The 12,539-nt window shown below is 41.0% G+C and overlaps 1 protein-coding gene across 1 annotated transcript; it reads right to left on the reverse strand.

Annotated features, from left to right (window-relative positions):
- Positions 1–11,374: 11,374 nt before the first annotated feature.
- On the reverse strand, positions 11,375–12,301 carry LOC102275403 (olfactory receptor 4C3D-like). The gene has a single exon (XM_014483391.2). The coding sequence runs from the start codon at positions 12,299–12,301 to the stop codon at positions 11,375–11,377; it is 927 nt and encodes a 308-aa protein (XP_014338877.2).
- Between the last annotated feature and the right edge of the window lie 238 nt (positions 12,302–12,539).

A 12,539-nucleotide genomic window follows, 5' to 3' on the forward strand; every position in this document is an offset into this window, starting at 1 on the left:
ATAAGAAGAAAAATAAATTGTAGACAACTCTAGACTGATCCCAGTGATTGTGATCACTGTGAGAAGAATGTGTCATGAAGGAAAACAGTTTAAGAAAACTGAAAACACATGACCAAACCTAATCTGATTGGACACTGTAACATTATAGTTCTGCAATAGTATCTGTGATAGCAGATGCCAAAACAGTTTCAATGAGGATTGTAACCTGTCTAAAGAACTCTGGGGGATATGAATTTTGCAAAAGTATCATCATGGAATTGTCTTGAACTTGCTCTTTTCAACACTGGAGTGAAAGAAAGCCAAATCACAGAATTAGCATGTACTGACAAAGTCACCATCCCCAACTTCATGAAAGACTGAAATCCATTCAACCATGGCCCATTCAGTGTTCCTCCACCCTTGACTTTAATAGCTACAGTGCAGGGTAGAGAGATTGCTTGAGAACCCCTCAATCTCTCTAATCAGTTACCCAAGGCTTTAGAGAAGCATAAAAGGGAAAGAGAGAAGATTTAGATGTAAAACAGTGAAGGTTGTCCCTGAAAATAATTTTCTTTTTTTTTTTTAACTTTACAATATTGCATTGGTTTTTCCATACATTGTCATGAACCCGCCACAGGTGTACATGTGTTCCCCATCCTGAACCCCCTCCCATCTCCCTCCCCATTCCATCCCTTAGGATCATCCCAGTGCACCAGCCCTGAGCACTCTGTCTCATGCATCGAACCTGGATTGACGATTTGTTTCACATATGATAATTTACATGTTTCAATGCTATTCTCTCATATCATTCCACCCTCATCCTCTCCCACAGAGTCCAAAAGACTGTTCTATACATCTGTGCCTCTTTTGCTGTCTCGCATACAAGGTTATTGTTACCATCTTTCTAAATTCCATATATATGCGTTAGTATACTGTATTGGTGTTTTTCAAAGAAGAATTCTGGAGCTATGCCAGGCAGTCTCTTTCTAGAATACAAATCTAAGGTGGTTTATAAATCCTGGAGAGACAGTAACATAGATTCTCCACTTGAAAGGCAAACCAGAAAGAAAGCAGAAAAACAAAAATATATGGATCATTTCACAGCTGATCAGAAAGTAGTTGAGGTCTGTTTTGATGTTTGATAGTTTTAGGGACTAATTTCACAGAAAAAAAAAAAAACAGGTATGTATCAAAATGTTTTTATGGGCATATTCATGAACTTCAAGAGATGGAGAAACATGTTCTCAGGATAGCAAAGCAGTCCAGAGGGAGCTCATGTTGTATTAGTCCATCCGAAGGAACTTTCATCCCAGAAGGACATCACCTATGTTGTTTACGAGGAATGAAAAGTTCTGGGAGGTAGGCTGTGGTATCATAAGCCTTCCAGTGTTGCTTCTAATTGAAGTAGAAGCAAAAATAACAATATTTATGACAATAAACATATTAGCTTGGGTAGAAAGGCAGAACTTGGAAACAACTTGCAGTTTACCTAAGTAAACTACTTACAGAAATAGGGAGAGCTGTTTAGAACTCTAGAGTATAATGTTGCATACTGTAAAATAAAACTCACATCTCCTGTTTCCAAAAGTGGTTTTGTTGCTCTCCATCATGTATTCCTAATAATACACTTTCTGAATATTTTTCTATCATGGAGTCCATTAATTTCTTAAATAATATACTATTATGTGTAAAACAGGTAGCCAGTGGGAAGCTGGGAAAGGCTGAAGGGAAAAGGAGAAGGGGGTGACAGAGGATGCAATGGTTAGGTAGCATCACGACTCAATGGGCACAGATTTGAGCAAACTCTTGGAGACAGTGGAGGGCAAAAGAGCCTGGCATGCTATAGTCCATGGGGTTGCAAAGACTCGGGCACGACATAGCCACTGAACAACAACAAAGTGAAAAGCTGTAGAACACAGGGAGCTCAGCTCAGTGCTCTGGGATGATCTAGAGGGGTGGGAAGTGGAGGTGGGAAGGAGGCTCGAGAGGGAGTGCATATATATATGTGTGTATATATATATGTATATATATACATATATATGTGTGTGTGTGTGTGTGTGTGTGTATACTCTACTGTTGTAGAGCAGAAATTAACACAACATTGTAAAGCAATAACTCCCCAAGTGAAAAATAAATATATGGTACCCTTGAAATCAGAGGCTGGGCCTTTCTGTCAAAAAGGGAACTATACACACTTCTGTGACATATATACACATTCATATTTTAGAAGCACATTTCATTTTTGAAAAAAGCCAAAATTAATTCACAACAAAGCCTTCTAAGTTATGTAAATTAGCTGAGAAACGCTTTCTTTTGTTAACTGTGGAGTATTGATTTTTATCTGGTTTTTATTAATCCTTATAAATAATCTACTAAAATGGTTTTCAAAGAGGATTGCAAATTCAAGGAACTAAATGTAAGTCAAAATTCTAACACTTATATAGTAATATGCTTCTTTCTATATAACAGTCCACATCACCCTTGATACTAGTAAGTCATATAGCTGTCTTAGAAACAACTTCTTAGACTTTTAAGCATAAAAACAACTTTTATGAGTATGTATTTAGAAAAGATAAGTTTTAAATTTCTGTGATATGAAAGAGGTTCTGCTGAAATATCTTTTCTCTGATATCTTTGAAATGGTTGAAAGAGTATCAAATTTGGATTTTGAAGAATGCAGATGTGAACACTAGCTCTGTTTCTGATATTAGACAGATAATTGGATAAAGACTTTCTGCTCCTGTGGATTTTGTGTGAAGCCCAATAGGATGAAATAAGTTACACGGTTCCTTGATTCTGTCTTGTCTGTATAGGAGCTGATGTCATGCATTAGAACCAGATAAGTTACAAAAGAAGAGGAGGGAATTTTTAATGCATTGTTAGTTAATCTTTTCCTTTATCCAATCAATTAAAACAATGTATGGGTGCTAAGTCATTCCAGTCATGTCCAGGTTTTTGTGACCCTATGGACTGTAGCTACCAGGCTCCTCTGTCCTTGGGATTCTCCAGCAAGAATACTAGAGTGGGTTGTTACGTTCTCCAGGGAATCTTTCTGACCCAAGGATCACACTTGTGTCTCTTGTCTCCTGCATTGGCAGGTAGGCTCTTTACCACTAGCCCAAACTGGGAAGTGCAAACCATGACTATAATGTACCAGTTTATGTCCAATGTGGCACATTCATTGTGATGACCAAGTTCAAAAAGGCCTAGTTCCCTGTCCCTAGTGATATAACATATAAAGATGCATCAAAAAATTCCAGTCTAATGGAAAAACAGTTATTATAAAAAATATTGGCAAAATATTAAGGGTTACTAAGTACTATTAAGTAAGTAAGTTACTAAGTAATACTAAGGTAGGAATATATCCATCAAACAGAAATCAGAGAATTTTGTTCAGATTTAAAGAAATAGTGATGGAACAAATAAAGATGGAAAGGGAATTATATGGAAATGTGTACCATTATGCAGTCACAAAGGCAAAATTATTGAAGCACAAAGGAATTGACACATCAAGCATGAATAGATCGAACTGTGAACAGAAGATCATTGGCTTGGATTGTACAAAAAATCACTGAGATATCTTTCAGTGGCTCTTTACTTGGATGTTCCCATTTCCTGACCTACGAATGCTGATGTTATCAAATGCTATGTCTCTAGCTCTGACATCTACCCTTATTTTCAAATTTTTGCATGCCATATCTCCAATTTTGGACATCTGCATTTGAATATCAATTTAGTATATATGATACATAATTAAAATTTCCACAATGTAAAAGTGTACCCTATCTTGTTAAGTGGTACCCACTTCAATGCCATTGCTCAGACAATAAATCTCACAGTGTTCTTCACTCCCTTATTGATTTCCTATGACTCACTCATGCTTTGGCAAATCGAGTTGTCTCTACTTTCAGAATGTATCCCTGATTTGATCATTCCTGCCCCAGCTCCATCCTGGCCTCTGCAGCAGCCTCCTGAGAGTTAGGTCTACCTTTGTTCCAGCTTCTAACAGTTTGTTATCCTGAAGCAGCCGAAACTATTGATTCTCTTTCAATCTTTGTTCTGATTGTATCTCTCCTGTGCTACAGTTGAATGTATCACTTTCAACATTTACTCTAATAAGACAGAAATCCCCATTTTTTACTGAGGCTTACTCCATCTCATTAATTTCCCAAAAGTCAAATATGTTAAATGATAAAACCAGAATTGGAATCAAAGCTTTATTTATTTCAAAATAATTTAATGTTTTACATAATAAAGTTGCACAGTTACAAAGCCAGATTCCCAATATTAGGTGTTTTTGTCACCATTTGGAGACTTGATGTGATGTGATGTGGAGGCTTCTGTGTGACTGAAGACTTAAGTTACTCTGAATTCATCTTTCACCCATGATGACAAGATAGTGTGACAGACTGCATTATTATTTGTAGAAATATTTTATTTCATTTAACTGTGTCTCCATTTTCTCCATGGAGTCTCTGATTATTCAGAAAACTGTTATCATTTACACTTTAGATTATTCCCTAGGGAAATTTATTTTAGTAACTGCTTTTCCTACTCACTCCAAAATAGAAAATATCATTCAGTTGCTTAGTTCTCACTCTGTCATGTTGGTGCGGCCAGACTAGATGACTTGAAATTTTGGGAGACATTATTGTTTTATTTTCTTTCTTTTATGCATTGCTTTAAGGCTAATGCAGGACCTCCCCCAAATTTTATAACATTTCTTAAAAGGGTATCATCTTTTTGCCCCAACAGAGATGAAGATCACTGTACATTTATTCATTTCTAACTACATATATCATTGAATCTGAGAACTGGAATCTGTCCAAAACTGATTCTTGCTCAATTAAGTACACCGGGATTTTTCCACTAAATTTAAAAATTATGTTGTTGTTCAGTTGCTCAGTTGTGTCCGATTCTTTGTGACCTGTGCATGCAATGTCTCCCTCAATAATCTCCAGCTTCAGTTCAGTCCAGTTCAGTCTCTCAGTCATGTCCAACTCTTTGTAATCCCATGGACTGCAGCATGTCAGGCTTCCCTGTCATTCACTGTCTCCCAGAACTTGCTGAGATTCATGTCCATTGAGTCCATGATGGAATCCAACCATCTCATCCTCTGTGTAAGATCAGATCAGATCATATCAGTCGCTCAGATGTGTCCAACTCTTTGCGACCCCATGAATCGCAGCACGCCAGGCCTCCCTGTCCATCACCAACTCCCGGAGTTCACTCAGACTCACGTCCATCGAGTCAGTGATGCCATCCAGCCATCTCATCCTCTGTCATCCCCTTCTCCTCCTGCCCCCAATCCCTCCCAGCATCAGTCTTTTCCAATGAATCAACTCTTCGCATGAGGTGGCCAAAGTTCTGGAGTTTCAGCTTTAGCATCATTTCTTCCAAAGAAATCCCAGGGCTGATCTCCTTCAGAATGGACTGGTTGGATCTCCTTGCAGTCCAAGGGACTCTCAAGAGTCATCTCCAACACTAAGTTCAAAAGCATCAATTCTTCGGTGCTCAGCCTTCTTCACAGTCCAACTCTCACATCCATACATGACCACAGGAGAAACCATAGCCTTGACTAGACGGACCTTTGTTGGCAAAGTAATGTCTCTGCTTTTGAATATGCTATCCAGGTTGGTCATAACTTTCCTTCCAAGGAGTAAGCGTCTTTTAATTTCATGGCTGCAGTCACCGTCTTCAGTGATTTTGGAGCCCAGAAAAATAAAGTCTGACACTGTTTCCACTGTTTCCCCATCTATTTCCCATGAAGTGATGGGACCAGATGCCAATATCTGCGTTTTCTGAATGCTGAGCTTTAAGCCAACTTTTTCACTCTCCACTTTCACTTTTGTCAAGAGGCTTTTGAGTTCCTCTTCACTTTCTGCCATAAGGGTGGTGTCATCTGCATATCTGAGGTTACTGATATTTCTCCGGCAATCTTGATTCCAGCTTGTGTTTCTTCCAGTCCAGTGTTTATCATTATGTACTCTGCATATAAGTTAAATAAACAGAGTGACAATATACAGCCTTGACATACTCCTTTTCCTATTTGAAGCCAGTCTGTTGTTCCATGTCCAGTTCTAACTGTTGCTTCCTGACCTGCATACAGATTTCTCAAGAGGCAGGTCAGGTGTTCTGGTATTCCCATCTATTTCAAAATTTCCCAGTTTATTGTGATCCACACAGTCAAAGGCTTTGGCATAGTCAATAAAGCAGAAATAGATGTTTTTATGAAACTCTCTTGCTTTTTCCATGATCCAGCAGATGTTGGCAATTTGATCTCTGGTTCCTCTGACTTTTCTAAAACCAGCTTGAACATCAGGAAGTTCACGGTTCACATATTGCTGAAGCCTGGCTTGGAGAATTTTGAGCATTACTTTACTAGCATGTGAGATGAGTGCAATTGTGCGGTAGTTTGAGCATTCTTTGGCATGGCCTTTCTTTGGGATTGGAATGAAAACTGACCTTTTCCAGTCCTGTGGCCACTGCTGAGTTTTCCAAATTTGCTGGCGTTTGAGTGCAGCACTTTCACAGCATCATCTTTCAGGATTTGGAATAGCTCCACTGGAATTCCATCACCTCCACTAACTTTGATCGTAGTGATGCTTTCTAAGGCCCACTTGACTTCACATTCCAGGATGTCTGGCTCTAGGTCAGTGATCACACCATCGTGATTATCTGGGTCGTGAAGATCTTTTTTGTACAGTTCTTCTGTGTATTCTTGCCATCTCTTCTTAATATGTTCCGCTTCTGTTAGGTCCATACCATTTCTGACCTTTATCAAACCCATCTTTGCATGAAATGTTCCTTTGGTATCTCTGATTTTCTTGAAGAGTTCTCTAGTCTTTCCCATTCTGTTGTTTTCCTCTATTTCTTTGCATTGATCACTGAAAAAGGCTTTCTTATCTCTTCTTGCTATTCTTTGGAATTCTGCATTCAGATGTTTATATCTTTCCTTTTCTCCTTTGCTTTTCACTTCTCTTCTTTTCACAGCTATTTGTAAGGCCTCCCCAGACAGCCACATTGCTTTTTTGCATTTCTTTTCCATGGGGATGGTCTTGATCCCTGTCTCCTGTACAATATCATGAACCTCATTCCATAGTTCATCAGGCACTCTGTCTATCAGATCTAGGCCCTTAAATCTATTTCTCACTTCCACTGTATAACCATAAGGGATTTGATGTAGGTCATATCTGAATGGTCTAGTTGTTTTGCCTACTTTCTTCAGTTTAAGTCTGAATTTGGCAATAAGGAGTTCATGGTCTGAGCCACAGTCAGCTCCTGGTCTTGTTTTTGCTGACTGTACAGAGCTTCTTCATCTTTGGCTGCAAAGAATATAATCAATCTGATTTCAGTGTTGACCATCTGGTAATGTCCATGTATAGAGTCTTCTCTTGTGTTGTTGGAAGAGGGTGTTTGTTATGACCAGTGCATTTTCTTGGCAAAACTCTCTTAGTCTTTGCCCTGCTTCATTCCGTATTCCAAGGCCAAATTTGCCTGTTACTCCAGGTGTTTCTTGACTTCCTACTTTTGCATTCCAGTCCCCTATAATGAAAAGAACATCTTTTTTGGGTGTTAGTTCTAAAAGGTCTTGTAGGTCTTCATAGAACCATTCAGCTTCAGCTTCTTCAGCGTTACTGGTTGGGGCATAGACTTGGATTACCGTGATATTGAATGGTTTGCCTCGGAAATGAACAGAGATCATTCTGTCGTTTTTGAGATTGCATCCAAGTACTGCATTTTGGACTCTTTTGTTGACCATGATGGCTACTCCATTTCTTCTGAGGGATTCCTGCCCGCAGTAGTAGATACAATGGTCATTTGAGTTAAATTCACCCATTCTAGTCCATTTCAGTTCACTGATTCCTAGAATGTCGATGTTCACTCTTGCCATCTCTTGTTTGACCACTTCCAATTTGCCTTGATTCATGGACCTGACATTCCAGCTTCCTATGCAATATTGCTCTTTACAGCATTGGGCCTTGCTTCTATCACCAGTCACATCCACAGATGGGTATTCTTTTTGCTTTGGCTCCATCCCTTCATTCCTTTGGGGGTTATTTCTTCACTGATCTCCAGTAGCATATTGGGCACCTACTGACCTGGGGAGTTTCTCTTTCATTATCCTATCATTTTGCCTTTTCATACTGTTCATGGGGTTCTCAATGCAAGAATACTGAAGTGGTTTGCCATTTCCTTCTCCAGTGGACCATATTCTGTCAGATCTCTCCACCATGACCCGCCCATCTTGGGTTGCCCCACAGGCATGGCTTAGTTTCATTGAGTTAGACAAGGCTGTGGTCCTAGTGTGATTAGATTGACTAGTTTTCTGTGAGTATGGTTTCAGTGTGTTTGTTCTCTGATGCCCTCTTGCAACACCTACCGTCTTACTTGGGTTTCTCTTACCTTGGGCGTGGGGTATCTCTTCATGGCTGCTCCAGCAAAATGCAACCATTGCTCCTTACCTTGGACCAGGGGTATCTCCTCACCGCCACCCTTCCTGACCTTCAACGTGGGATAGCTCCTCTAGGCCATCCTGCGCCTGCACAGCCATGGCTCCTTGGATGTGGGGTTTATCCTCCCGGCCACTGCACCTGGCCTCGGGCCTGGGTTGCTCCTCCCGGCTGCCTCCCTGGGCCTCAGGCTTAGGGGCATGGGGTAGCTCCTCCCAGCCACTGCCCCTGACCTCGGACGTGGGGTAACTCCTCTCATCACCACCCCCGACCTCCGATGCGGGATAGCTCTTCTCGGCCATTCCTGCACCGTCACAGTCTGGTACTCTCGGCCGCTGCCCCTGACCTCGGATGTGGGGTAACTCCTCTTGGCCACCGCCCTTCGGGCATGGGGTCCTTCCAGCTTCTGCCCCTGACCTCGGACATGCGGTGGCTCCTCTCAGCCCAGCTTAGCGTGCCGGTCGTCGCAGCCGCCTGCGCTTAGCGCGCCGGTCGTCGCAGCCACCTGTGTAAAAACACTACTAAACCGTATCACTGATTAAGGTCTGTAACTTATGAATGAGATGGTTGGATGGCATCACCAACTCGGATATGATTTTGAACAGGCTCTGGGAGTTGGTGTTGGACAGGGAAGCCTGGCGTGCTGCAGTCGATGGGGTCACAAAGAGTTGAACATGACTAAGTGACTGAACTGAACTGAAGATGTGACAGTGATAGAAGATAAAATATTTTATAACTATTTTCAGTTTATTTACAGTTAAGAACTAAGTACCAGACTAGTTGTTTTTCTTCAGCAAAGATGAATTTATCATGTATTTTTCTACTTGTCATTCTAAGTTTTTCTCCTTTTTTATTTAGTATTCAATATACTCTGCCTTGATGTTCGGTCTATATATAAAAATTTACCACCAATTTAGATATAGTGTTTAAATATTTATTCAATTATTAAATTGGATACTACTACCTATATTAATACACAAAATATGCTATGACTGAAGACGCTGTAATTAATAAAACAAGGTAATATCATATGAAAGTTTCTTCTTGCATGAGTATTATCTTCATATAATAGATTTCATGACAGAGATAGTGACAATTTAATAAAGTAGTTATAGTCTTATTCAGTCTCTTCGTGGATCACAGCCTTGTCTTGACAAAGCAGTTTGCACAACTCAGTGAAGCTATAAGCGAGCTATAAGCCATGCCATGCAGGGCCACCCAAGATGGATGGATCACAGTGAAGAGTTCTGACAAAATGGGGTCCACTGGAGGAAGAAATGGCAACCTACCAGGGGAACCCCATGAATGGTATGAAAAGGCAAAAAGATATGACAGTAGAAGATGAGCCCCCTCGTCAGAAGGTATCCAATATGCTACCGGGGAAGCACAGAGGGCAATTCTAATAGCTTCAGGAAGAGTGAATCAGCTGGGCCAAAGCAGAAATGACACTCAATTGTGGATGCGTCTGGTGGTTAAAGTAAAGCCTGATGCTGTAAGGAAAAATATCACATAGAAACCTGGAATGTTAGGTCCATGGTTCAAGGTTAATTGGATATGGTCAAGTAGGAGATGGCAAGATTGAACATAGACATCTTAGGAATCAATGAACTAAAAGGGACTTGAATTTAATTGAGATGACCATTGTGTCTACTACTGTGGACAAGAATCTTAGAAGAAATGGAGTAGCCCTCAGAGCTAGAAAAAAGAGTAAGAAATGCAGTGTTTGGGCAATCTCTAAAACAACAGAATCATCTCAGTTTGCTTCCAAGGCAAACCATTCGACATTAGTGTAGTGCAAGTTTATGTCCCAACTACTGAAGCTGAAGAAGGTGAAGTTGATTGGTTCTGTGAAGACCTACAAGACCTTCTCGGTCTAATACCAAAAAAAAGATATCCTTTTTATCATAGGGGATTGGAATGCAAAAGTATAGTCAGGAGATATTCAGAATAAAAGGCAAGTTTGGTCTTGGAGTACAAAATTTAAAAGGGCAAAGGCTAGCAGAGTTTTGTCAAGAAAATACACTGGCGATAGCAAACATCCTTTTAAATGACCCAAGAGATGACTCTACATACGGACAACACCATATGGTCAATATCAGAATCAGATAGATTCATTGCAGAATTTGACTGCAGCCATGAAATTAAAAGACAATTGCTCCCTAGAAGGAAAACTATGACATACCTACAGCATATTAAAAAACAGAGATGTCACTTTGCAAACAAATGTCCATATGGCCAAAGCTATGGTGTTTCCAGTACTCATGTACAGATGTGAGTGTAAAGAAGGCTGTGTGCCGAAGAATCCGTGCTTTTGAACTATGGTGTTGGAGAAGACTCTTGAGAGTCCCTTGGACTGCATGGAGATCAATGAAATCAATCATACAGGAAATCAACCCAAACCATTAACTGGAAGAACTGATGCTGTAGCTGAAGCTCCAGTACTTTAGCAATATGATAGAAGGATCAACTCATGGAAAAGACCCTGATGATAGGAAAGATTGAAGGCAAAAGAAGAAAAGAGGCAGCAGAAGATAAGATGGTTAGATTGCTTCACTGACTCAATGGACATGAATCTGAGAAAATCCAGGAGATAGTGGAGGACAGAGGAGCTTGGCATGCTACCGTCCCTGAGATGGCAAAGAGCAGACTCAACTTAGTGACTGAACAACAAAAACAACATGGACTTTCCTGGTGGCTCAATGGTAAAGAATCTGCCTGCCAATGCGGAAGATGCTAGTTTAATCCCTGGGTTGCACAGATCCTCTGATGAAGGAAATGGCAACCCTCTCCAGTATTCTTGCCTGGAAATCCCATGGACAAAGAAGTCTGGCTGGTAACAGTCTATGAGGTTGCAAAGAGTCTGACATGACTTAGCAACTGAGTACTCACACTTAATCATCCCTATGTATATAAATCATCACTTTATTGGCATTCTGAACAACCTAAACTACTCTTCTCTTCAACAGATTCCTCATGGCTTTTTTCACCTCCACGTTTCTCACTGTGTAAATGATAGGATTCAACATGGGAGTGAGGATTGCAGAGAACATAGTCACCCACTTGTCCACAGGGTAAGTGGCCACAGGGCGTGTGTAGGTGAACACACAAGGCAGAAAAAAGAACACCACTACTGTAAAGTGGGTGCCGCATGTAGAGAGAGCTCTGCGTCGTCCTTCAGAGCCGTGGGATCTCAGGGAGCTCAGGATGACTATGTAGGAAATGAGCAGCATGGTAAAAATGAGCAAGCACATGCCCCCACTGTTGACTGCCACCACCATTCCAGGTATGTGGGTGTTACTGCAGGCAAGTTCCAACAGGGAGAAGAAATCACACATGAAGTGGTCAATGACATTGGGACCACAGAAGGTCAACTCCATGGTGAAAAGAACCTGCACAGTGGCATGCAGGATCCCCCCAATCCAGGCCACCACCACCAGGAGCCGGCAGAGCCCCTGTCGCATGATGGTCGTGTAGTGCAGAGGCTTGCAGATGGCCACATAGCGGTCATAGGCCATGACAGTGAGGACGATGACCTCTGATGCTGCCAGAAAGTGTTCTAAAAAGACCTGAGTCAAGCATCCTCGCCAGGAGATGATTCCTCTTTGATGAAGTAGGTCAACAATCAATTTGGGGGTGGTAACAGATGTGAAGGAGGCATCTAAGAAGGCCAAGTATGTGAGAAGGAAGTACATGGGAGCAGAAAGCGTGGGGCTGAGGGTGATGGTAATGACAACGAGCAGGTTGGCCAGCACAGTGAAGAGGAAAATGAACAGAAAGGCAATGAAGAGTATTTTCTGCACGTGTGGATTCTGTGTGAGTCCCAGGAGGACAAATTCTGTCACATTGCTAGGAAGCCTGAGGACATCCATTCAGTAAGCAACAGCTTCCCGGGATAAAGAATGATACTCATTAATCAGAAAGCCTTGTGATCTGATTTTCTTAGAACAAAATAGTCACTGTGCACCATGCCCTTGGAACCTTTACCCTGTACTCGTTTCAAGTCTTTCTTATTTTCACCATGGTATTTTGCATCTCTTCAGACATCTAGTACCTGTCACCTGTAAAACATCAGTTGGGCCACATTTGATGTGTAATTTGTCAAGAAAA

The sequence above is a fragment of the Bos mutus genome, chromosome 15 (assembly GCF_027580195.1).
Source record: "Bos mutus isolate GX-2022 chromosome 15, NWIPB_WYAK_1.1, whole genome shotgun sequence".
Taxonomy (NCBI): Eukaryota; Metazoa; Chordata; class Mammalia; order Artiodactyla; family Bovidae; genus Bos; species Bos mutus.

Excerpts from the sequence above, each read along its gene's own strand:
- LOC102275403 (XM_014483391.2), bottom strand. The coding sequence starts at position 12,301 with ATGGATGTCCTCAGGCTTCCTAGCAATGTGACAGAATTTGTCCTCCTG.